This window comes from Myotis myotis, unplaced genomic scaffold, assembly GCF_014108235.1.
Source record: "Myotis myotis isolate mMyoMyo1 unplaced genomic scaffold, mMyoMyo1.p scaffold_m19_p_2, whole genome shotgun sequence".
Classification (NCBI taxonomy): Eukaryota; Metazoa; Chordata; class Mammalia; order Chiroptera; family Vespertilionidae; genus Myotis; species Myotis myotis.
Window position 1 is genome coordinate 24,925,980 of NW_023416324.1, and position 26,558 is coordinate 24,952,537.

The window sequence follows — 26,558 nt, forward strand, 5'->3', positions numbered from 1 at the left end:
TCTATAAAAATGAAATCAAACCAAAAGTGACAGAACTCTGAGAACAGCTTTTGTTTCTTTTTCAGGTGAAACTAGTGAATATTCGCAATGATGACATTACAGATGGCAACCCCAAGCTGACCCTGGGCCTGATCTGGACCATCATTTTGCACTTCCAGGTAGGGTCTGTGAAACCTAGGGTCCTTGTGGCTTGTTTCGCACATGGCCTGGAAGTTGCACTGCCTCCCACAGGCACACTGAGCCTTCCTTCTCTGTATTTGGCAGTGAACAAGGGTAAGATGGGAGTTGGAAAGAAAGATAAGGATTGACCTGGAAATAAAGCTTTTGCAGTCTAAACCCAGAACTTCCTAATCATTTTCATGATGCAATGGGATTTTTACCTTGTTGTGCTTGGCCCTGTCATTGGCAGTGTGGCTATTAGAAGTCTGCACAGCTGAGTCAAACCTGGATCTTTAGGTTCTCAGAGTATGAGGGTGGGGACAGATGTTGGTTGTGATGCTTTAAACGGTGCAGTGAAGGCTTTTAATCCTGTTTTGATGTAGACTTTTCCTCGTCTCTAATGATCTTAAAACAGGCCTGGTTAATGTAACACTGTCTTAGTCATTTGTGTTGCTTTAACGAAATACTATCATAGATTGGGTGCTAAAGAACAGACATTTCTTTTTCATAGTTCTGGAAGTTAGAAATCTGCGATCCGGGTGCCAGTATGGTTGGATTCTTGGCGAGGCCCTAGTTATGTCCTCACATGACCTTTCCTTCGTAAATGCAGGCAGAGAAAGAGATCTCGTGTTCTTCATCTTTTTATGATGGCATTGATTTCATTATGGGGTCTTCCTCTCATCACCTCTTTCGCACAGAGCGGCCACCGGCCCTGCTCTTACTGCCCCGTCCCTGCTGTGCGCGCTGCCATCTTGTAACAGCGTTATGGTGTGAGGGTCAATTTGCATATTACCCTCACGCCGCAAGGCTTATGTGAGCGTTGCCTCCCAAATGCCCTACCTCCATATCCAATCACATTGGGGACACAAACATTCATTCCATAGCAAGCACCTTACTAGATGGATTTGTACATGTGTTTGTAAGCACAACTTTGTAGCATTCATCACACCCAAGAACAGTGACATCTTGGTAGTGTTCAGTCACAGGGCTTTCATAAAGCCAGTCCTTTTCAAGTAAGTATAGCCCTATCTTTATAAAAAGACTGTCTTGAATCACTAACAAAACTAAGCAAAGCCATTTCTCCGACAGTTCGCCCATACCCAATTGCTGTACAGGAGGCTGATAGACTAGAGGGAGCACTTCTTGGGCAGGTGAGAAAAGAAGGCTGATGTGGTATCTCAAAGTATTGACTCCTGGGGTTGAGGCCATTGGGATGTCTTACTTGGTGAGTTAGCGCCACCTGCTGGTTCAAGGCAGAACAGCAGGTGTGCCATAATTCCTAAGAACTTGAGAAAATTCTGAGTTTAGAGCTTATTTCTTGGGGCTCTGGTTTGGAGCTAGTGCTGACAATTGGCAGCATGGTTAGGCTTAGGAAAGTGCGGAGGTAACATGTATTTTTGTGGAACAATGAGGTGGCCTTAAACAAGATGCACATATTGAATTAAATTTTCCTCTCCATCTCCTTGCTATTTGTTGAAGAAGTCAGGTCTTTTGTCCTATCCTATATAATAAAATGGTAATATGCAAATTGACCCTCACGCCATAATGCTGTTACAAGATGGCAGCACACACAGCAGGGACGGGGCAGTGGGAGCAGGGCCGGTGGCTGCTCTGTGCGACTTTTGCTGGGATTCCTGCAGCCCCGTGGGGGTGTGGGGGTCCCGGCAGCTGCTTTGCGTGTGGCTTCTGCCTGGGTTTCCGCGGCCTCATGTGCACACCACGAGGGTGGGGCCCGGCAGCCGCTCGGAGGCAGGGCATCGGGGCAGCACTCCGGGACTCGGGGCCGTCCCATGGTGGGGGGTAGGGGGGGCGGAGAGAGGGTGTGTGTCCCGTGTCTTGTGCAATTTTGCGTGACGGGTCACTAGTAAGGTTAATAAAGATGCTGATGGCCAGGAAGGCCGGGGAGGGTTGGCGGGGGGGTAAGAGATCAACCAAAGGACTTGTATGTATGCATATAAGCATAGCCAATGGACACAAGACATTGGGGGTAGGGGAGGCCAGGGGAAGGTCAAGGGGAGAAAAAAATAGGAGGCATATGTAATACTCTTTGTAATACTTTAAGTAATAAAACAATTAAAAAAAAAGATGCTGATGGCATCTCTGGTATGTCTTCTGACACTGTCCTCCACCCTCTATTGTATTGCCTGTAACCTGGGGAATTTAGATCTAGACCCGAGGCTCAGCCACATCCAGGTTCATGTTGGGGTTGGGCAAGGATGGTAGTCTTGTGCTGTATACGTCTGTTGCTGTACATCAGGAGACATATAATGCCTGTTGACTCTCTTTTCATGATAAGATTGATGAGTGGGGTCAGGTGTTATCAGCCTGACCCAACCATTCTGCATTCCCTGTTAGGTCTTCACCTAATAGTTTTAGCAGCTACTGATCGTCATTGCCAGTTCCATTATTTCATTAGAAGTTGCAAAATAGTGCCACTCAGATTCTATAATTTTTTAAATTATTTGTCTGGAAAATTTCTCTTAAGAAGAACTTCACCATTATCAATTACCCTGAAAGATAGCTCTTGTGGAAGAGGCAAGATAAAAAGATAATAATCCCAACTTTCCCTCTGTTTACCAGTTTTTAGAATGATTAGTTGGTTCTCTGAGATTTTCCAGAGGTGACCAATGGAAGTTTTTTTGTTGACACCTCATCCCCCCCGCCCCCGCCGAGTATCACTATGGCTGGATTTTTTTAAGCAGGCTTAAATGTGTTCCAATCACATACAGTTACTGTTCTTTATAATACTCAGATAGCTTCATCTTCAGCCAATAAGAGCCTTTTCAAGTGGAGACTCTGAGTCCTTTGGCATGAGCCCCATAGTCTTTGATCATTTCCCTTTTTTCTGATGAGATGAGATGAGATGCACTCTTTGTTCATGTATTTCCTGTCCCAGACCTGAAATTAGCGATTTCTCCAAGGAGCTCAATTCTTTACCGACAGTCTGAGTGCTCCTGGGTGGCCGTTGTTTCTGGCTTTTTCTCTGGACAGAGTTTCCAACATTGTATATTTCTCTTTAAAAAATCATTAATTTATACTGATATTTCTAATTCAAATTTAGATTACAGAGTTTTTATCTTTTTCTTTGACTTTGTACAGGGGTGGGCAAAAGTAGGTTTATAGTTGTGAATAAATGAAACAGAGTTAATAAAGCTATTATAATAATTATAAACTGCATGTCTTTTTCCATACGAACAACTGTAAACCTACTGTTGCTCATCCCTGCATTTATATTCTTTTTTCTTAGACCAGTGGTTCTCAACCTTCCTAATGCCGTGACCCTTTAATACAGTTCCTCATGTTGTGGTGACCCCCAACCATAAAATTATTTTCGTTGCTATGTCATAACTGTAATTTTGCTACTGTTATGAATTGTAATGTAAATATCTGATACGCAGGGTGTATTTAGGCGACCCCTGTGAAAGGGTTGTTCGACCCCCAGAGGGGTCGTGACCCACAGGTTGAGAACCATGATCTTAGACTGAAATCTTGATCCCAACACAGTAACATATCACATATTTCCTTTTCTTTATACATATGTACATATATGTCTGTAAAATCATATGTATTTTATATAACATATTTGAATCAAAATAATATCAATATTATTAACAATTTGATCACTAAGAAGTTTATGATTTCTTTGCAATTCTTTTTGTCCTTAATGTAAATTTCCTAAGGACGTACAAATAATTGTATTTTAAAGTCATTTGAAATAATTTCTCTGTATTGTTAAACCAGCAAGTCAATACATAATTAGGCTCATTTGTTTTTATTTGCTTTCAGTGTTTAGGGATTTTTTTCCCTTTCAATTTTATTTTTCATTATATAGATTATATTGTATACATTGTATGTTTACATTGTTCCAAAGGGGAATTTTTAAAAGTGAGTACAAACTGTATTCAGAGAGGCCCAGTGTTCATCTCTGCTCCCTCCATCCTGTTTCTTCCCTTTCTCTATAGTTAGCTAACCTTAAACATTAAATTCTCACCAAAGTATATGTTTTTATTTTAAAATAGATTTTTACAGAGAGAAAAAGGGAGGGAGGGAAGGAGAGAGAGACAGAGAGAGACAGAGACAGACATCCAGGTAAGAGAAACATCGATGTAAGAGAAACATTGATTGGTTGCCTCCTGTACACGCCCCGACCGGGGATCTAACCCACAACTTAGGTATGTGCCCTGACTGGGAATCAAACCTGCAACCTTTGGTGCACGGGACAATGGCCAGGGCTAGTTAGCTAACTTTTTAAAAACATCTTTTTTGATTATTTTATTGTTTTGTTTTAGGAAAATACATACTTTAAAAAAAAACCCAAATTTATTGAGGTATATTTTACATACATGAAATTGACCCTTTGTATTGTATATTTCAGTGATTTTTATGAGTTGTACAACAATCACCCTAAGCCCGTTTAGAACATTTTTATCATTCCAGTATAATCCCTCTTGCTCATTTACAGCTCTCTATTCCCATCCCCAGCCTCAAGCAACCACTAATCTATTTTCTGTCTCTAGATTTGCCTCTTCTGAACATTTCCCCCAGTGGAATCATATAATATATGATCTTTTGCATCTGGCTTCTTTCACTTAGCATATTATCTTTGAGATTCATTCCATGTTGTAGCATGTGTCAGTATTTCATACTTCTTTATGCTGAGTAGTATTCTGTTGTATATATTGTACCATATATTTTTTTTGTCTATTCACCTCTTGATGGATATTTGTGTTATTATAGTTTTGCTATTATAAATAGTGTTGCTATGAATAGTTGAGTACTAGTTTTTGTGTGAATGTATGTTTTCATTTCTCTTGGATATATACCTAGGAATGGAATTGCTGAGTTGTATGATGAGCTTATGTACAACCTTTTAAGAAACTGCCAAACTGTCTTCCAAAGTGGCTGTACCATTTTACATTCCCACCAGCAATGTGTGAGGATTACTGTTTCACCACATCTTCACCAAAATTTGTTGTCTGTCCTTTAGGTTATAGACCAGCGGTTCTCAACCTGTGGGTCGCAACCCCTTTGGTGGTCGAATGACCCTTTCACAGGGGTCGCCTAAGACCATCCTGCATATCAGATATTTACATTACGATTCATAACAGTAGCAACATTACAGTTATGAAGTAGCAACGAAAATAATTTTATGGTTGGGTCACAACATGAGGAACTAACTGTATTTAAAGGGCCAGAAGGTTGAGAACCACTTTTATAGACATCACAGTGAGTGTGAAATGATATCTCCTTGTGGTTTTAGTTTGCAGGAAAATGTATTCTTTAATTGAATTCTACAAACATTTACTGAAGACTAGCTATAAGCAAAGTCTTAGGTAGAGTTTGTGGGAGATATAAAATTGAACTAGGCACAGAATCAATCCAGTTCGACTATATGGTTCAAAGGAATGACAAGAGACAGACTATGAAATAACTTGATAGAGATTTAAAGAATCAGGGAGGTATGGGACAGGGAGGTGGAATATAGCCTGTACTCAGTAATTTTATAACTTCCAGGGCTTCCGACCTAGCCCACTGCTCCTTACCCTGTTACCAGTTTTATTGAAAGATATAAACAGCTCTGGCTTTGTCTTCTGCATGCATATTGGCTACCTGCTTTTCTCTTTTGCTGTTTCAAGCATAGCTGAATGTCTGTTTTGTCTTCTCGTGGAGGGAAGCTTTTCTGCCAGAGTATATTCTCAGATGTAGCTGATTACTAATTCCTGTCTTTGCTATTTTTGAAGTCTTGGTGTTTGCATACAGTACTAGCTAAGTGTTCAGGGGTGTGGGAAGAGGTTCCCTGTCTCTGCAAGCTTTTGGTTGGCTGAGAAAGAATTATATAGAGCTGTCCTCCTTGTCTTGCTTCAGGTAGGACGTGGTATGTATCTTGCTAGTTAGGTATTGTGGTTTTCTAGTCGTTTATTATGGAGCGTCTATTAACTGTTTTCACCAAGAACATGTGCTAAATAAAGCAAAATAGAAATGCAGAGTAGAACTATCAAATGTTAGGGGATCAGTAAAATAGTCATAATAGTTTACCTTTGTTATTGGTGAAGTAGAATAATGATAGAGATAGAGGTCATGGTTGTCATATCAAGAGGCTGGTTCCAGATAAAACATTTGCTGCTACTGCCTGGCCGGTGTGCCTCAGTGGTTGAGCGTGGACCCCTGAACCAAGAGGTCACGGGTTTGATTCTCTGTCAGGGCACATGCCCGGGTTAGATCCCCAGTAGGGTGCAGCAGGAGGCAGCTGATCGATGTTTCTCTCTCACTAACGTTTCTATCTCTCGTTCCCTTTCCCTTCCTCTCTCTCTCTAAAAATAAGTAAAAACATTTGTAAAGAATTTGCTACTTACTGATGTGACTGGTAGTATTGATAATGTTATAAAGAGGTTTATGGATTCCAAAATGTTTAACACAGATTAAAAAGGTATGTGCTAAATGGTAGGGATTCTTTTTATTTTAAGTTTTTAGTTATGAAAATCTCAAGTACTCAGAAAAGCATATAATAGGTCTTCATGTGTGTGTGGTCACCTTCAAAATTAAACAGATGCTAACATTTTTGTTACATTTGCTTCAGATTTTTTTCTCTTTCTCTTTAAAGAAAGAAAACATTTTAGATAAAGCCAATTTTCTTGGTCCCTCCAACCCCCAGGTAAATACTATCCTGAAGTTGATGTATGTCATTCCTATGTATGCTTTTGAACCTTTCAGACAGAAGAGGTATTCATAAACAGTATGTGCTGTAGTGTGAATATTTTTATGTTTGACCCAGAGAGTATCTTCTACATATTCCGCTTTGTGCATCCACACTCTGTTTTTGAGGGTTATTCCTGTTGATGAAGGAGGACCGGATTTGTTCATCTTGGGTAGTTTACTTGGCCTGTAATGTGAGTGGAGCCCCTGCCACTGTGCAGCAGCTATCGTCTGCAGTCTGTTATTTAATTGTATGAAGAAGGCAGTCATTATTGCATTTAACACCTGCACACATGTGTCCTTATGCACACAGGCAAGGGGGTGTTTGGATAGATACCTGGCCTGTAATTGCTGGGTTGTACACGTTCCTTTATTTTGCCAAATTACTCTCAGAAGTACTGCGTGACTTACAGTGTTGTGTTGGATAACACCTACTACCGTTTGACATATTTGTTGTGTGGATCCCTGCACTAGGATGCAGGTTTAGTGACAGCAGGGGTTTTGTCTCTTGTTTTCTGGGACTGGCATAGAGTAGGCATTCAGTATATGTTGAGTGAAGGAGTATTTTATGAATTTGATCTCAGGGTGTGGTAGGGTAGTCCAGAGAAAGAGACTGTGATGTCTGTTTTCCTGTGCCCATTTGCTGATGAGCAAACAGAGACCAACTGACTTTTTGGGTTTTACATCTAGATAAAGATAAGTTCTTGGAAGTCAGAATCTGATGAAATTAGTTTTCCAACTCAGTCGTTTATTAAATACTAGTGTATATCTAGCACTGAAATGTAAAAACTTCAGGGAGTTCAGATCAAGAGTGGTCTCAGATGGGTGGACTTGAGGGTTACATTTTTGTGAACTTGACGGGGCTTGGTTCTCGGCGTATAGATGAGGCACTGGTCGTGTTTGTGGGTGAATGAGGGAGCTCTTTCTCTCTGGATCTCACCTGGCTGTCTTTGTGGGATTTCTATGGAGAGTAAACAGTTAATGAGAAGAAGCCAACGGAGAAGCAGGAAGAACAGGGAGCCCTGCGAGTGCTTTCCCAGAAGGCAGCAGGCCACTTGTTGAGAGCTCAGCTAAACGAGAAAAAGACCCAGGGAAAGTCCCGGTGATCAGAGTTAACGCAGTTAAATAGTGGGAGCAGAGCCCCTGCAAAGAAAAAGAAGCACCCAAACGTTGGACCCTGGAACATGCCTTTTCCTTAGAGCCTAGTCAAGAAAAGGAGTCTGTTAGGGCCTGGTGGGTGGCGGCGGTGGGGGAGTCTTTTAGCTCCAGGAATAAATGGGAAGCAAAGGGGTTTACTGTAGACCAGGCACTGAGCCAAGCACTTTATAGACACCATCTCATTCGCCTTTTCTGCAGCCCCTTTAGTCGTTGGTGGTGTTCATATTTCACAGGTAAGGAAACAGAATCACCTAGCAAGCTGCGTAACTGCAGAATTAACAGCTGGGACTTGAACCTGAGTCTGTCATAGTAAACCCCTCTGCTCCTTTCCTAAACTGTATTTCTCTGGAGCAGAAGGAAATAAAGCCTGATTTGTCTGACATATGCAAAAGTTTAAAAAGAAAATGCTCCCAGAACAACCAAAGGACCTTGTAACCAGTGGACACAGACACCAGGGGGGTGAGGGCATGAGTGGAGGGTTGGGGGGGGGGGGGCAATGGGGGATAAGGACACATATGTAATACCTTAATCAACAAAGAAAAACATTTAAAAAAAAGAAAAACAAACAAACAAAATGCTCCCAAAAGTCAATGTGCCCCGTTCTGTCAGGCTTCTCAAAAAAACCTACAGCAGCAACAGTCATATTAAACAGCTGTCTCTTTTGGCCCTGAGTTGATGATCAGTTTCAGGAATTTGATTTGCTTGTATTTCATGAGTAAAATTCAAGCTTAGTCCTTAAGGTATGCATCTTAAAAGTTCCAGTTCTCTTGGTTGGAGAAATGAAGGCCTGGTGCCTGCCTAGAGAATTGCATTGGAATGCCAGATTTTTGGTGAGTAAATGCTATCGGTAGCCTGATTAAGTTTATGTCTCAGGCTGATCTCCTTGTCTTGTTGCTTGCTGTGGCCTGTGGTGGCCATAAGATGGTGCTGCAGCTTTGCAGTTGGCGAAGGCTGAGGGAGAGCTGCCCACTGCGTCTGTGAAGCGCTGGGGCTGTCAGCAGGGCCTCCGAAGTGGTTGTGTGGGGGCTGCTGGTTTAGGGCTTCTGTTGCTCTTCTTTTGTAGAGGGCGACTTGTGAGTGTCCAGGAAAGGTGGGTAGAACTATACTGATACAACTCTTCAGGGCTGACGGGCTAGCTCTAGGCAGGCTGCTGCCCTCGCTGTGTGGGCTGGATCCTTTCGGCAGAGACGAAATAACTGCAACTCAGAAGAAACTCATGCAACCCCTTTCCTTCTACTCCATTCAGAGCCCTTTGGGGGGTGGTATGTCCTCTGTCAGGCACTATACTGAAAACCGGGGTGGACAAATCCCAGTGATAAACAGGGTGACTTTTGAACCCAACTTCTTGTAGACCTGTTCTTCACATTTCCTGCCCTATTGCAATTTAGGTAACAACCCTCCAGGCCTCATTTGAGCAACTTCCTCCCCTGTTCCTAAATAGCAAGTGTTATCTCTTTGTTTGAGCCCTGGGTCCAAGTGAGTCTAGTAGCCAATTCAGAACAGTAGGGGACCTTCTTGTTTTACGTAACCAAGTACAGACTTCCATCCCGGCCACAATTAGAGCTCGTGTGACGTGGGATTGATCTTAAAAGTCTTAAACAGCAGTTCAGGTTCTGGCTTTGCTACTTACTAGCCGTGTAGCCTTGAGCAAACTGATCAACTTTCTTAAACTCCTGTCAAATGTAAAATAATAGTTTTGACCTTTTATGGTTACTGTGAGAATTAAATAAGATAATCCATAGCTTAGCACAGGGCTTAGCGCCGAACAAATGCTGCAGTAGTTAGCTGTCAGCAGCAGCAGCACTATGCCCTCACATAGCCCTTAGTAGAGACGCTGCCTCGCTGTTCTGTTTGCAAGTGGTGTCCTTCTTACCGAGTGTCCAGATCCTGCTCGCAGAACTGATTTCCAGGTTTTTCCTGTGTGTGTCATTGATCAGCAGATTTAACAGGTATTTCTCTCTCTCGCTCTCTCTCTCTCTCTCTCTCTCTCTCTCTCTCTCTGGAAATAAATGCTACGAGAGGCTAGATTTTTAAAGCCTGTGTTTCTTAACTCTAAGAATTAGGCTCTAGTCTCTCTTAGGTTATAATTTGATTAAAATAATTTTATTTCTGACTAGAAAAAAATAGAGAATATGTCTGTCTTGCTAGATATTTTCTTATGGATGTCTTGGTGCAACAATTGCAATCTGTTTGCTTTCAGAGTCTGGGGGCCATAATTGCAGCATCCCCAGCCCTTGGTCCTTCCATTCCTGGTTGGTTCCAGTGCTGGTTTGCTTTTTCCCTTTTACTCCTCCTCCTCCTTCTTCCTTCACATTACCTTCTCCCGTGGCCTCTCCTCTTCCCCCTCCCTTTTCCCTTTACTCTTACAATTCCCCCCTGCTCCTCTCCCTCCCTAATTTCTCCCCTCTCCTGGTTTCTACCTCCTTTTTGCTTTCTGTTTGTGTTTCTGAGGGCAGTGCTCCAATTACCTCATATTTGGAGAGATGAAGCTGCAGCCAATCCGGTTTCTGTCTGCTTTTAGGTCAAGTGATTTCTGAACTGCAGTGAGATGCTTTGAATTTGTCTTGTTGCAGCTCTGAGCCTGTAAGATGGCTGTCTGAATCGGCAGCGGCTGGGAGAGACAGAGAGGCGGGAGGGAGGGAGGAAGAATTGGAAGGATTGCCGGCACAGTGCATGTTTTTAAATGTGCATCTAATCCGATGAAGCCACGGTTGGGATTTCTCTGGGATCCCAGGACTGGCTTAGCTGCATTTTTGCTGAGATTAGGAGAGGAAAGCGATGGGAAATTCACTGGGCTGTGTTAAGGAGCCAAAAAATTCAGTAGCTATTCCTGAGAAGGCTCCTCTATCTCCTAAGAAAAGGGTTCGGTTCAAAAGGAAGTGGAGGGGGAAGAAAACCCCTACTCCAGAGGTATCCCCTGAGGAAGAACCCTTGGAAGGAACGGGAGTCATTGAAGAAACAGAAACCCGAAGGAAGTTCATAGTGAGTCTCCAGAAGGAGGAAGGCGTGGGAGGGGTGGAACATCCCCCCCCAGACATGTTAGTGCCTGAGGCCTCGGCCCCCAGCTCAGGAGTGGGAGATCAAGGGATGATCGTGCAGGTGAAGGAGAGATTCCAGGGGGAGATCCAGACTGCCCACCTTTTGCTAGAGAATGAGTCATCAGTTGCCAGAGGGGTCTGGGATTCCCTGGAAGAGGGGATGACTGTCATCGCTCACCTGCTTGATAACCCAGCAGAGAGGAACTGTGAGAAGTCAGTGAGCCAACTGGTGGAATTTCCAAGGACAGCATCCTGCAGCAGCAGGGCTGTGCTGCTGCCTTTGCAAGGGGAGACTGCCGTGGAGAAAGCAGACACTCCGCCTGGATGTCAGAGCAGCACCTTCCCCAGCAACACAGGAAATGAAGACCAACTTCCAGAGGGCTGGAGTGTGTGGGGAGGATCCAAGGGTATTTTAAGTGTCTCTGAGACAGGTTCCTGGATTGCAGAGCATTCTGTCCCTTCATCACTGTCGGAGCAGTCGAGGGGCCACAGAGGCACAGAGCCTGCCCACATGGGTCGAGTGCCCCACCAGGGTCCCAGACTGCCTGCTTCTCAGAGTGATTTGTCCGTCAGTGGCATGACTGTGAGCATTTTGCCCTCCTCCTCTGGCTATGGCAGCAGTGGGCCGCACTTACGTGGCATCCGACCGAAAGATACAGAACCGGGAAAGAGCTCCATGTCCTTCTCAGAAGAGGACGGCACCCTTTCTTTGGAGGCAAGCCACACCCCATCATGGGGTCTGGAGGAGGTAGGTGGGCCTGTTCAAGGGGATATGCAAGCAGCTGCTGGGATTCCTGGCCCAAAAGCTTATTTAAGTGGAGTGTAGTGAGCAGTGAGGATCTTGGGGCTTCTCAAACTTGGGCCGATGTTGGGGACTGGGAGTGAGTGGCTGCTGGGCTTGGCAAACAGTCTGCCTCAGGTCTGCCCCTGGATGCTTGGAGCCAAGCCTTGCCTCTGGGAGTCCCTAATTCCGGGTAACCGTGCAGCACAATTGCTCGAGCTTTCTGGTGGGGCTCTCTCAAGGTGCTTTGCTAGTTAGTACTGACTCTCGGGCAGGTCTGTTTATCAGCTTCCCCGCACAAGGAGCTTGTGGTGTAGAGTCTCTGAAATGAGTGGAGAAGGGGTGAGGAATGTTGAAGGGCAGAGGAACTGACTTGGGTGTAATTGCTCTTATGACGTTCTTACTAGAGCTGATGCAATCCCACTTCTCGGGGACACAGCTAGTGACAACACTCATTCGGTATTTGTAGAGGTGGACGGGATAGTCCTCCTTCGGTTCCTGATTCCAGCATTCGATGAGAGGGACGTAGAGTGGTCTGGAGATTAATCCCCCGAGGGGGTTAGGGCAGTTTTAAGGTTTGAGGCTAGAAAAAGTTGGTATTTGGATGGGACTTGTTTATGGCTCCGACAGGTTTTTGTTTGTGAATTATATATCAAGGCCTTGGTGGTGGTAGTAGTGATGATGCTGGGTGCTGGGAATGTTTTTAGGATCTAGGATCAAGGAGCAAGTGAGAATTCAAGAGATCTGAACCCTGAGAGGGAAGAGGACTCAGCAAGGCCCTGGGTGGCCGTGACTGAAGTTATAATTCACCAGGGACGGAAGAACTGTTGTTGGCCTGTCACCCTCTGCAGCAGGAGTAAACACCTCAGGGTCCCAGAGCAGCAAGAGGTGGGAGGTGAAGTAGGGCAGCCGCCTTGATGTCTGCACCACAGGGATGTGGCCTGCCTGCTGGTGCCTGCTTATCACCAGCAGCATGAGCCGGGGAGAGACACACATTTAAGCTGATGTGTTTACAATGCCCTCTTTGGGGAGGAGTTTCCTGCATAAATAGGCCCATCTCAGTGCCCTGTGTTGTTACAGAGTTTGGAGACTCACAGCAGTTGCAGGGAAAAGTGGCCATTGAAAAATATTAAAATATTCATTATATGCTTAGGCAAGAGGCCACCCTGGACTTTCCCATATAAAAGTGTATATGCGCGTGCGTGCGTGTGTGAGTGTATGTGTGTGAAGGTGGGAAGGAAGGCAGCCAGGTTGCTGGGGTGGGGTGTACAAGTATTTGAGTTTCACTAAATAAGAAGGAATATCAGTCAGCTTTCATCTTTGTAGGGAAAGGATGTAGAGTAGTTGGGGATAAAACCAACTGCTGAGCTGGTTGCTCTTTTGATACCACTAACATTAAGTAGAAGTTGTGGAGGCATCATCATATTTTAGGATTCCTGCTCATAAATGAGAGAGATGTTTAGAAAGTTAGGAGTGGAAAATTTTAAGGGAAATCAGTTCTAGATAATGGACCGTAGGTGACCATGGCACTTTTAGGGTGGGATTTCCTCACCGGGAGGGAAGGTTCAGAACCACTCCATGAGGGGTCTTAAGGAAAAGATTGGCCCGGCTGGTGTGCGTGGCTCCGTGGTTGCGCATCAGCCTATGAATCAAGAGGCCAGGGTTTGATGCCCAGTCAGGACACATGCCCAGGTTGTGGGCTTGATCCCCGGTGTGGGTGTGCAGGAGGCAGCCAATCAGTGAGTCTCTCTCATCATTGATGTTTCTATCTCCCTCTCCCTCTCTCTGCCTCTCTGAAATCAATACAAATATATCGGAAGGAAGGAAGGGAGGGAGGAAGGGAGGAGAGAGAGAGAGAGAGAAAGGAAGGGAGGGAAGGAGGGAAGGAGAGAGGGAGGGAGTGAGGGAGGGAGGGAGGAAGAAAGAAAGAAAGAAAGAAAGAAGAGGTGGGAGAAACCTTTGGACCATGATCAGTAGTTTGGCTGTATTGAGAGTGGTGTGATTATTTTGCTGTTCAGTATGTTTTGTGTGCTTTTTTTTTTTGTTTTCAATATGTTAGAGCAGTAACCCTCTTCAGAAAATAATTCAAGTTCCAGAGAGGTGTCTGTCCTTGGCATAACTCAGGCCGTATAGAATCTCTTGTTGGTCAGCCCAGAGCATGGTAATGGGGACCAGGCTGTGGCTGGACGTACGCTTTGCAGTGGGTTTTGGTTCTTTCAGGATAGAAAGAAATGGAAACTCGTTATTCTTAGGAATGCAGGTTTTAGATAAAAGAAGAGAAATGGTCTACTTTCTGTTCACCTGGTATAGTTGATTCTCTCCTTGTCAAGAAATAGTTAACATAGAAGTAGGATGGCAGGGGTCAGCTGGCAAGAATGGTTTCAGAGTGACAAGTAGATGAGGATATGGAGCTGGATGGGAGTGGGTTAACAGCATTGAACTTTGATGTCAGACCAAGGCCTTCTCTGGCCATTCCTTCTCTCAGGAGGACTCCCTACTCCACAATACCTGGCTTTTTGGAACAAGGAAAATTGTTGAAAATCCCCTCCTCCTCCCTATCTTGGCTCCCACTGCCAATTTCCTGCCACACTGTTAGTGGATCCTACTGAATAAAGAATTTGGCTCTATTCCAATGTCCTTGCCACACACCCTATAGACCCTACAATCTCGGGTGACAGTGAGATCTATAGTTGGGGGCTAGTAATGCTGAGGAAGAGATCAGTTGGTATGTTATTTTCTGGGCTCATTCTTTCAGTTTACTAGTATCCCTTTCCGGGTTCTCTTTAGTTATAGGAAAAGTTGTTTTACTAATACTGGTTTGGTATTACAACAAAAGAGCAAAATTAACTAGATATGATTGTAGGAATGTAGCAGTTAAAATTATAGTTAAGAGTTTTGCTTTAAGAAAGGATTTTTCTTTTTAAAAAAATTTACTTAAAAGGAATCATTATTATTTTGTAGGTATAACAATGGTGGTATGATTATATTAAAGAGTCCTTATCTTTTAGAGATACATACTGAAGTGTTTATGGAAGAAATGATGTATTTGGAATTTGCTTCATAATAATAGGGGATGGATGAAGTAGGTAGAGTATAGATGAAACAGGATAAGTTATGAGTTGATAATGGCTGAAACTGGGTTATGGGTACATTCTGTCTCTTTTTGTATGCATTTTTAATTTTTCACTTCAAATGGAAAGTTAAGAAAAATACTGGAAAAATTATTATATGCTGCATATACCAAAAAAGGATGAATATCTACAACACAGGAAGTGTAGTATGGGAGGAGTGGTTACGAGTGTGGAGCTAAGTTGGGTTTTCTGCTCTTCTACTCACTAGCACTATAACTTGAAGCCAGTTACTTAACTTCTCTGTGACATAATTTCCGCATTTGTAAAATGAGGATAAGTATAGTATATACTTTATGGGGTTGCTGTGAGAATTACATGAATTAATACAAGTAAACAATAAATGTTAAGAAATTGCTACAAATAAACAAGAATTAGAAAAATAGGGGAAAGCCCAGGAATAAGCAACTTGCAAAAAAGAAAACCCAAATACTTCATACACAGGCATCTTCCTCACTAGCAATCAAAGATACACTAATAGAAATCAAAACAAGATACTTTCACACTCATCATATGGGCAGAAAATAAATCTAGAAATGCCTAGTGTGGGCCAGGATGTAGAGTGATAGAAAACCTCTTCATATCTTTTGGGTGGAAGTACAAATTGGTACTGTTATTTGGAAGATAGTTTGACACTATTTAGTAGAATGGAAAAATACCCATATTCTATGACCTAGGGTTTCCGTTCTAGTTATTATATTCCCTAGAGGGACCTTCAAGATTCAGATTGGAATACTGACCCCCGACCTCTATCTGAGCCTGATGTTGGTAAAACACAGCTGTCATTAGATATTTCTATCCAGGCATTTTTCATGAATAACTGTTCTGTACTCTCGTCTGCTCTCAAGTGAAAGTTTTTAAAGTCTGGTGCCTTCTCTGTTGTGGGATGAGGTCAGCTAGAATTTCAGGACATGAGAATCAAGTATCTGTTCATTACACCTAGTCTCAGTCCCTGAGAGTTATATATATAGGCTTATCCAGCATCTAAACTCCTCAGCCTGGTATTCCAACCACACCTCCCACCTCATCATCTATCTAATCTTTTCTCCTATATCAGTTGCCAATTTGAACCTTCTTATTTTAACAGGTCAACCCCTTAATCATCTACTATTCCTGTTTTAACTTATTTCAACTTCCAATCTTTGTATCTACTTTCTGCCTAGAATTCATTTCCTCTTTCTCTTCCTCTGTTCTATAATATCCTTCAAGTGTGAATTAAAATCATACTTCATTAAGAAATACTTTTTATCACTTCAATCCATACTTAGTATTCATTCTGCCAAGATCCTCTTTTGAATATCTTCATGTACTATATTATTGTTGATTCTTTGGGTCATAAATTATATGTAACTTTTTCATGTGATCTACCACATATGACTTAATATAAGGTAAGACTTTTTTCCCTCCGGAAATTAGCCCTCAGAAAAAAGAGATTCTCTTTGTATTTTACTTTATAAAGTTTCTTATTGGGCTGTCAGTGAAATCATAGTCATTTCATGGAAAAGGATGAATGAATTTGGGTCACCATCTGCTAGTTCAATTTACTAGTATATTAATTTTTGTAGAGATCAACTGACATAACTGATTAAACAAAAAGGAGAGACCAAAAATTTAAGAAAGTTTTAGTTACTGTTCTTGGGAATTTAGCCTCCTAATTTGAGGTGTTAAAGATAATTATATATAAGTAGTAATCACATTAAAAACTTAAAAAAGTTACTCAGATACTTATAAAACACCCACAGACAGCAAGTGGTCACATTACAGAAATCATAAGTAAACACCAATAGAATGAATGAAGCCAAAACTAACCCAGTGTCATGCAACTGGATTTTTGTTGGCTGGGGTGAAATTTCCAGTGACTGCATGGATTTAAAAAATGTTGTATCTCTGAAATCTTAGAAATGTAGATGTTTTCTAGAATATTCAAACAACAGCTTTATTTTTTTAAAGTAGATTTATTGGTGGAAAAGACATTGATGTCAAAGATGCAGAGTTTGAATAACATGGTTTTATGAAATGTAAAAGTGAAAAGGCATTAAACTAATGCATTATAGCCCTAGCTGGTTTGGCTCAGTGAATAGAGCGTTGACCTGAGGACTGAAGGGTCCTGGGTTCGATTCCAGTCAAGGGCACATGCCTAGGTTGTGGGCTCCATCCCCAGTAGGGGGTGTGCAGGAGGCAGCTAATCAATGATTCTCTCTCATTATTGATGTTTCTATCTCTGCCTCTCCCTTTTTCGCTGAAATCAATAAAAATACATATAAAAAAGAAAAAATTAATGTATTAGATATACTGCTTAATTTTAAATAATTGTATGTGTAAATAAATTTCAAAAAGTTTATATATTCAAGAGGACCACAATTCCTTTCTTCCATTCACCTATTACCATTTGGGAAAGTTTGGGGACTGTCTTATTTCAGCCAGGTATGGCATGTCTTAACTAAGAACTTGCAGAGCAAGCATGTCCATTTTTTGTTTCCCCCTTCTCACCTAGCTAATTTCTACTCCTATCTTAAAGCTCAGCATAGATTTTGTTGTCCCAGAGAAGGTCCTTGGAATTGTTGGTTTGGGTTACTTGCTTATCTCTGTCAGTGTTGACCTCTCTGTACAGTACATTGTCTCCCCTACTAAATGGCTTGAACTTGAGCTCAGGGTTGTGCTTTTATCTTGAGATACCAAGGACTTAAACACAGCTCCTTGAATATAGTGGTTGGTTGCTCGAGAAATAACAACAGAATAAATAAATGGTGTTATGCTTCTTTCTTCTTTGTGGTGCCTGGAATTGTGTTAAGCACAGATGAGATGTTTAGTAAATCCTTATTCAATTATTAAGAACAAATTAAGTTTCTAGATAAGTTTCAGAAAAGGAATGAATTAAGCCTCATAAGGCAGGCATGCATGGTCTCTGGATGGTAGCAAGGCTGTCTCCCTCTCTGCAAGGCTGCCTTTTAAAAATCCAGAGGCGGGAGAAAGCTCCCCGACACTGAAGCTGGGTTTCTGCATTTGGCAGATTAAAGCAAAAGCTTCTGTGTATTCCAAAGGACAGCACTGCGCACATCACGTGTGAGTATTAAAAGAAGAGAGGGACAAACGCCAAATTTAATTCCTGAGATGGTTGTGACAATAATCCCATTTTTCTCATTCAGGTCACAGTCTAGGAAGGACCTTAATCCAACCCTCCAGGGAGCCAGACACTTCCCTGTCTCATTAAAGCTTTGTAGAAAATCCGAAGTAAAGCTGTTCATTGAACTATTTTCAGTGCAATATACAAAGATACTGTGATTGGCAGATAAGCAATGCTATCAGAGAGACGGGCTGTGCTTGTACCGGACATACGGTCATGCAATGTCAATTAACTGGAATTTCTTTTTTGAGTAAAAAACACAAAAACTCAGATTTCACTTTGTTTATTCAAGTTCTGTCCCTTTTAACTTCAATAAATCTATTTCCTGTGCCCAACAGTGTGTTGCCTTAGTATGTATGTGAAGTGGCTATAGTGAAAGTACTGGGATAGGTCACTGGTGAGGGGTTATCTAGTCACTGAAACAACAGCTAGAAATGTTGAGGAGAACTGGAGTAGAATTGGCACCAGGGAGGGGCTGTTTTCACTGGACTTACAGGATGACGGCTTGGGTGCTGTTACCCATTATTGTTGGGTCCTCAGCTTTGCAATCCTGTAGCTCCTTCTCACCCCGTATACTTGGAGTTGATTGAGTTTTAGGGGAATGACTTACAGTGTGATAATACTTGTTAGAGATTGATTGGTGCAATTTAATTAATTTACAATAAGAATTTAAAAATTAATTGAAAAATATCCTTGGGTAAGGATTAACAAAACAAAAAAAGAATTTAACTGCCCGGTGATACAGTATTTGAAATGCCACTCTGCATTTTGTTGCTTTAGGATATTATATGGGAAGGACATAATAATCTGAAGGTTGTCAGGTGAATATAGTGTCAGAGCAGAGAGGTGGTGGGTGGACGATGGATTTGTAGGATGAATTTATAAGCTGGCATTGTCAAAGTTTGGCAGCCTGATTGAAATGTATCTATCAAGGGACAAGAATCTTGGAATGTACTGGGTAGGTCACCATTTTACTGTCAAAATCTTAGATGCAGTACTTACTGATTTCCCCTTTCAAGACTCCATGCAGGCTACCCATATTCTTTTGTTCTCATAGCCTTTCTTTGGACATCTTAGTAAGATTAGCCTGCAGCTTTCTTTCATACTCAATAAAGTATTAGTAAAAGTTTCTACCCCTGGTTTCTTTTGAATTTTAAAGTATCTTCTGCTGATGTTTGATCTAGCCGATTATGAGTTGAGTTTATAAAGTTAGTATTCAGAGACTCAAAAGTGCCTGTTGTCGATTGTCCCTGGTACTGACCACCAGGGAAGCGGTTACTCCATACTGCACCTAATGGAGATGTCTGAGGGACCGGTGTTTTGTTGCCTCGCCGTGCCTCCCCTGCCCAAACCTCCTACCAAGAGCCATAATGCATGAAGAGAGAAGGTTACTCCATGTCCTATCTTTTGGCAGATCTCTGACATCTACATTAGTGGCGAGTCCGGGGACATGTCTGCCAAGGAGAAGCTGCTCCTATGGACCCAGAAGGTGACAGCTGGTTACACAGGGATCAAGTGCACCAACTTCTCCTCCTGCTGGAGTGATGGGAAGATGTTCAACGCACTTATTCATCGGTACAGGTAGATGCAGTAGAATTTCAGTATGCCTGGAGGGGTTTCTTCTCATCTCTTGTTTGTAATTAATTATTATATCACCTGCCTCTCAACCAAGAATCTGATTCATTGTATACAGTTAAAAGAGGAATATGTATTGAACTCCTAGTGTTCTAGGCACTGGGCACAGATAGCAGTGAACAAAACAACAGCAGTTCTTGCTTTCATGGAGGTTATTTGTTTATTAGGCAACATACAAATACATTTTTGCCGTCCTACAGTGCTAAGTGCAATGGAGGGATAGAGAGTGACAGATGCGGGGTTGTGGTATTTTGGACAGAGCGTCAGAGATGGTCTCTCGGATGAGGATGTTGGAGTAGAGCCATGAGGGCGTGAGCACGCAGGCCTCTAGGGGTCAGCGTGTTCGGTTGGAGGAAGTAGCGAGGACAGAGGGCCTGACGAGGAGGCTTGCTTAGAGAGCTGAGGAAGAGCAGGTGGCTGGAGTGAGATGAGCGAGGAAGACAGGATTTTTGAATGATAAAAATTAATGCACTTTTAGTGGTCATAAACATGCCCCCCCCGCCCCCCCATTTCCACTCTGTCGTAGCTGATGATACCTTTCCCATGAAATACAACAAGGCTGCTGCTGTGTAAGTTTCGAATTAGGCAGCACTGGGCTCCTGAAGGGTAGTTGGAAATGGGATTAGTACTGGGTACTGTTCAGGTTTTGTGTGAACTCGCGTGTGGCATGTACACGGTGACCTTCCGCGTGCCTTGGTGGACCTTCACAGGCCTGACCTGGTAGACATGGAGAGGGTACAGATCCAGAGTAACCGCGAGAACCTGGAGCAGGCTTTCGAAGTGGCAGAAAGACTGGGCGTCACCCGACTGCTGGACGCAGAAGGTGAGAGTGGACCCAAGTTAAGTAAGTTTGGCAGTATTTACTGTTCCTTCTCCTGGCAGGTTCCTTTGTTCTGACTAAGACATTTCTTACCCTTCCTCTCAGATGTGGATGTGCCATCTCCCGATGAAAAGTCTGTAATCACTTATGTGTCTTCGATTTATGATGCCTTCCCTAAAGTCCCTGAGGGTGGAGAAGGGATCAGTGCTACGGTAAAAGAACCCTTAAAATACCTTCTGACTTTGATTTGTTTGGGTAGAATGTACTGAATCAACCATATTTCTCACTGTATACAGAGCATTTTTATACAGAGCAAACTGAATCTACACCGTATTCATACACGGTCATTGTCCTTGGTCCCTGGGAGTGAGTCTGTCACTAATTTTGTAGCATCTAGCCTAGACTATTCTAGGTGTCAGGAAATTGAATCCCATCTTGCGAGCCCTTGAGGAGCTTTGAAACTGGGACTCTGAGTGTTACATTGAACAGGAAACGGATTTTATGTGGTTTGGGGTGGCCTGAGCTACTTTCTGATGTGTTTGTTTTTCATACTGCTAATCAGAATGAAAATGTGTGATATTTATTTACCCTTTGACATTAGGAAGTAGACTCCAGGTGGCAAGAATACCAAAGCCGAGTGGACTCCCTCATTCCCTGGATCAAACAGCATACACTATTGATGTCAGATAAATCTTTTCCCCAGAACCCTGTTGAACTAAAGGTAAAATTATGGACGTGCATTGATTTTTTATAAATTAATTCTAAGGAATAAGTCTCGGAGCTGTTGCTGCTGCTGGTTTCTGGGTGAGGTGGTACCAAAATTTGGGCCACATTGTTTGTACCCATTTATTCACCAAATTTTAATTTTGTAGGCACTTTATAACCAGTATATACACTTCAAAGAAACAGAAATTCTGGCCAAGGAGAGAGAAAAAGCAAGAATTGAGGAATTGTATAAATTATTGGAGGTAAGGAGCTTATCCTTTGCTGAGACTTGGGGGTTGCTGGTTTGCTCTTTTGTTGTGTCTTTGTTAGACCTCCTGCATCCTCTTCCCAACCTGCATTAACAGCAATATGGTAGGGTGACAAACCTGGCATCCCCCTCGGCTGGTCTTGAAAATTTGTGGGAAGGGGCAATAGAAACCATCTACACTTTCTAAAGGGCCTATTGAAAAGTGAAATACATTTAACCCTAGCTGGCGTGACTCAGTTTATTGGGCATTGTGCCGTGCACCTAAAGGTTGCTGGTTCAATTCCCAATCAGGGCACATGCCCAGGTTGTGGGCTCCATACCTGATAGGGGGTGTGCAGGAAGCAGCTGATGGATGTTTCACTCTCACGTCAATGTTTCTCTCCCTCTCTCTCTTCCTCTCTCTTCCTCTCTCCAAAAAGAAAACAAAACAAAAACAAAACAAAACAAAACAAACAAAAAACAATAAAAAATCTTTTTAAAAAAGTAACATACTTTTATTCCGAAATTTAGAGTTTTGTGTGAGTTTTCTCATTTCTCAAAGAGAAGCTAAGTCTTCCCTAAGATGGAAAGAAAAGAGACTTCCACTCACATTTTGATTCCTAGAGAATTTGCAGCTATAGAGATGGGCATTTGAATGGGGGTTATTGAGAGGACAGGAAGACTTATGTAACATGTAGCAGGAATGGAAGGCTTTAGAGCAGGAGTCCCTGCTTTTAGAGGTGATTATTTTATTCTCGCCTCAAGGTGAGGTACTGCTAAATATTCCATTGTTGTCTCTTATTAGACAATGGGAAAAACTGCTGAATGGCTGGGTAAAGAAGCAAGAAGTGATGGCAAAGAATAAATTAAAACCAGGGCCTGGGGGCATGGCTGTGCTTGGACTAAAAGGATCTCTGGGATTTTTTAGGTGTGGATTGAATTTGGCCGAATTAAACTGCCTCAAGGTTATCACCCTAATGATGTAGAAGAAGAGTGGGGAAAGCTCATCATCGAGATGCTGGAGCGAGAGAAATCCCTTCGACCAGCTGTAGAGAGGTGAGCCCAGAGCCTGAAGAGGATCTGACATTACTTACTGGGCTGCTTTGGGCCCTACACTTGCTATGGTTTTGATCTTATTTTAGGCTGGAATTGCTGCTACAAATTGCAAACAAAATCCAGAATGGTGCTTTGAACTGTGAAGAAAAACTGACACTAGCTAAGAATACACTGCAGGCTGTAAGTCTCTGACTGTTTTGTCTCACTTCTTCTGTCACGTCTTCCACTCCTTGCCCTGTGCTCCAGTAGTTGGAGTTAACATTTGAGGCATCCAGCTGTGCTACTTCCTTACTCTTGGGATTTCAGTGGGCCCCTTGGCTCCCTAGTCCTAGTAGGTGGGAGCAATGGGAGTGTTCCCACTCTTACTCTCCCTTTCTCCCTCAGGATGCTGCTCACCTGGAGTCAGGACAACCAGTGCAGTGCGAGTCAGATGTCATCATGTACATTCAGGAATGCGAAGGTCTTATCAGGCAGCTGCAAGTGGATCTCCAGATCCTACGGGATGAGAATTATTACCAGCTAGAAGAACTGGCTTTTAGGTGAGGAACATGGGGCTCATACAGAAAGTTTGCTTACTGCTGAGGCTCATGGCTCAAGAGTCAGGTATTGAATCTTGTGACTTGACCTTAGAGTTCAGTGTCTCAGTAGGAATACTACAGGTATTTTGGCTGGGAAATTCTCATGGTGGAGGACAATTTCCCTTTATTGCAGGCCCTGTCCACTAAGTAAGTGTAGGGTTTCCTAATCATTGTGGTATCTTATAACACCCCACATACTTCAGAGTGGCCTGCAGGAGTGGGTACCAGATCTGGTTTAGAATGCTGGTGATGCGATACGTCACTTTGTAGAGGAGGAAACCAAGACCCACAAAGGGGATGAAGATCACCCAAGACACATGGCTTATACAGAGCCAAGACTAAGACTTACATCTTTGGACCCCCTAATCTGTTGTTTATTTTGTTATACCACCTACGAGTTACATACACAGGTATTTGCTTCCCTCTAGTTAACACTGTAATTTGATATTTGCCTCTTTTACAACTCTGTACAATGAAGATGCTAATAATATCATTTTGCATTCATATAACACTTTCTCTTTCTTTCCTGATATCCTCATCCTTGTCAAATGGATAGGGGATTTTATTTTAAAAAGTACATTACAAATGTAAGTCTCCTCCTCCTTTCTCTTCTTACATTTCAGGGTTATGCGTCTGCAGGATGAGCTGGTCACCTTGCGCCTAGAGTGCACAAACTTGTATCGGAAGGGCCACTTCACGTCACTTGAACTGGTTCCACCCTCTACTTTAACCACTACTCATCTGAAGGCAGAACCCCTGACCAAGGGAACCCATTCTTCTTCTACCTCCTGGTTCCGAAAGCCCATGACTCGGGCTGAACTTGTGTCTATCTCGTCCTCTGAAGATGAAGGCAATCTCCGATTTGTGTATGAACTACTGTCTTGGGTAGAAGAAATGCAGGTGGGTGAATATTCCAGATGCTTGTACAGTGCACAGCAACTTATTTAAGAGGACCATGTTGCTCTGTGTCCCTTAATTATCGATGCTGCCTAGGACCCAGACCCCTGTTTTCTTAAATTTTAAATGGACTGGATCAGCTCACATCCTCAAAATTCCACACTGAATAGCATAGACTTTTCTAACTTAAAGACGTTAGAGAATTTCTTCCCTTCAGCTAACTGTGCTCCAAGTGGGAGCTTGTGGGAGAAGTTGCAGAGTCTATAAATCTCTGTTACCGTTTCTGAAATTTCCTCATTGGCAGAGAAGCTTATTCTTCACTTTTTGTGTTTGGCCATAACTCTTATATTTAAGCAAGGCTTCTTTGTTTCACAATTCTGTGGGGCACTTTAAAAGAAAAGTATTTCTCAATTACAGTTGACCTAATAGTATATTACTTTCAGATGTACAACAGCGAGTAGGCATTTATATATAACTTATGAAGTGATCACCCCAATAAGTCTAGTATCCATCTGACACCATACATATTTGCTGTAATATTATTGACTATATTCCCTATGCTGTACTTTATATCCCTAGGGCGCACTATATACATGTATTCTAGGACAGCGTTCGCCAACCTTTTGGACCTCACGGACCACCAGTGGTCCGTGGACCACCGGTTGGCGACAGCTGTTCTAGGATAATAGTTCAAGTTCAATATTGTCCTCCTTATCCTTCTAACCCTTTTGTTTATGTGAGATATTTCCCATCTCCTGATGATGGAGTCTCCATGTACCAATAAATAAAAACATTCAAAAACATGCTAATGTTTTAAAATTCATTGGCCAATAGGTGATGCCGTGAATGAAGCTTACTATTTTCAGATATTTCTTTCTTATATACATTTTGATTGTGAAATGAAGAGCTCTATAAAGGGAAATGCCTGAACTGTAAAGTTAAGCATCTTCAGCCAGTGGACACACCTTCCTGGTTGGTGAATTTAGGAACATCTTCCCACAATGCAGCAGCAAAAGCCTGCCTCTGCTGCTGTAGCTAATGGGGTTTAGTCTCTAGCTCCTTGGGGGGTGATTATGGCATATTTTTCTGTGAGAGGTCATTAAGGAGATACCCTTTTGCCAGTCCTCTACCTCTCGCCCCCTTGTCCAAATGTTGATTGTGACAGTTTTCTTTTCCTGCCCCCTTAGCAGTAAGTTATTGTATATGTGCTTTTCTTTTTCAGATGAAACTGGAGCGAGCAGAGTGGGGCAATGACCTGCCTAGTGTGGAGCTGCAGCTGGAAACACAGCAGCACATTCATACGAGTGTGGAGGAGCTGGGCTCAAGTGTCAAAGAGGCCAGGTTGTATGAGGTGCGTGGCAGTCAGAGCCCATTAGGGAGGTAGGCAGGGTGGGTAACGGCAGTATGCACAATGCAGCTGTATCTAAGGAGAAGGGGGCTTTGGCAAGGAGTGGTAACCATAAGCAGCACTTTACAACAAACTCCCTTTTCACACGAAGTGTCCTTTTGCTCTTTGAAATAACCTTGTGGGAAAGGTGTTTTTTTTTATTAACTCTTTTTGGCAAAAAAGAAGTGATCCTGAAAGCTAAGGTCAGTATTGGTAAGTAGTGGATGCAGTTTCCAAACTCAGACCCTCTGGTCCAGAGTTCATGCTCTTTCTACTTCACCTTCTGTCTGCAGTAGAGAGCTGGTGTAGAGAAATTGTTCAGTCTCTCTTCTTTACTCATTCTACCTTCCCATTTTTTAATTTCTTTTTTAAAATATATTTTAAAGGGAGAGAGAGCGAGAGATAGAAACATCAATGATCTGGGAATCATTGATTGGCTGCCTCCTGCATGTCCCACACTGGGGATTGAGCTGCAATCCGGTCATGTGACTTGACCAGGAATCAGACTGTGATATCTGGTTCAGAGGTCAATGCTCAACCACTGAGCCATACCGGCTGGGCCCCATTTTCTTTTCTTTTACTTCAGCTCTCCCCTTCAAAAAAGAAGTTAAATAATTTTGGAATCATTAGGCATAGGTTTTTTTTAAGGACACTTTCCAGAATTACTGGAATAACAAGACAGTGTGGTCTGTCAGTTGTATTCTCCCTGCTAAACTGTTCCTCGTGTAGTGCTGCTCCAAGCTGTAAAAGCTGACCCAGAGGTTTATGATCTAAGCTTCTATTTCTCAGAGTAAGTAGTCTCTACCTGTGTGCAGACATAATGTTTACATAGCTGAAACCGTGTCATAAATATAGTTTACTTATCCTTTCTCTAATGTGTTCCTGTTTCATTCTTTTCTTACCAGGGAAAAATGTCTCAGAATTTTCATACTAGTTATGTTGAAACTCTTGGAAAGCTGGAGACGCAGTATTGTAAATTGAAGGTAAACTGTGTCTAACTCTGTGTTCTGTTCCTGGAGAATCTGGTTGCCTCCAAACATCTCCTTTCCCTAATTTGGCCGTTTTGGTTTTCTGTTTATTAAATTACATCATGTCCTTTGCCATTGTTCCTATGTATATAATATTATCTTAATGGAGCAGAACCACTGCCCC

The 26,558-nt window shown here is 42.5% G+C and overlaps 2 protein-coding genes across 2 annotated transcripts in view; both read left to right on the top strand.

Moving 5' to 3' along the window:
• MACF1 (microtubule actin crosslinking factor 1) overlaps positions 1 to 26,558 on the top strand; it is a 280,203-nt gene that overhangs the window by 93,606 nt on the left and 160,039 nt on the right. The window contains 12 exon segments of the mRNA XM_036348376.1: positions 66 to 158; positions 19,496 to 19,662; positions 20,427 to 20,539; positions 20,642 to 20,748; positions 21,138 to 21,257; positions 21,409 to 21,504; positions 22,417 to 22,544; positions 22,631 to 22,724; positions 22,929 to 23,083; positions 23,746 to 24,022; positions 25,242 to 25,370; positions 26,312 to 26,389. Of these exon segments, the coding sequence (XP_036204269.1) occupies positions 66 to 158; positions 19,496 to 19,662; positions 20,427 to 20,539; positions 20,642 to 20,748; positions 21,138 to 21,257; positions 21,409 to 21,504; positions 22,417 to 22,544; positions 22,631 to 22,724; positions 22,929 to 23,083; positions 23,746 to 24,022; positions 25,242 to 25,370; positions 26,312 to 26,389 (1,557 nt within the window).
• On the top strand, positions 10,684 to 13,381 carry LOC118675494. Its single transcript, XM_036348384.1, has one exon. The coding sequence runs from the start codon at positions 10,789 to 10,791 to the stop codon at positions 11,872 to 11,874; it is 1,086 nt and encodes a 361-aa protein (XP_036204277.1). The 5' UTR covers positions 10,684 to 10,788; the 3' UTR covers positions 11,875 to 13,381.

Excerpts from the sequence above, each read along its gene's own strand:
- LOC118675494 (XM_036348384.1), top strand. The coding sequence starts at position 10,789 with ATGGGAAATTCACTGGGCTGTGTTAAGGAGCCAAAAAATTCAGTAGCT.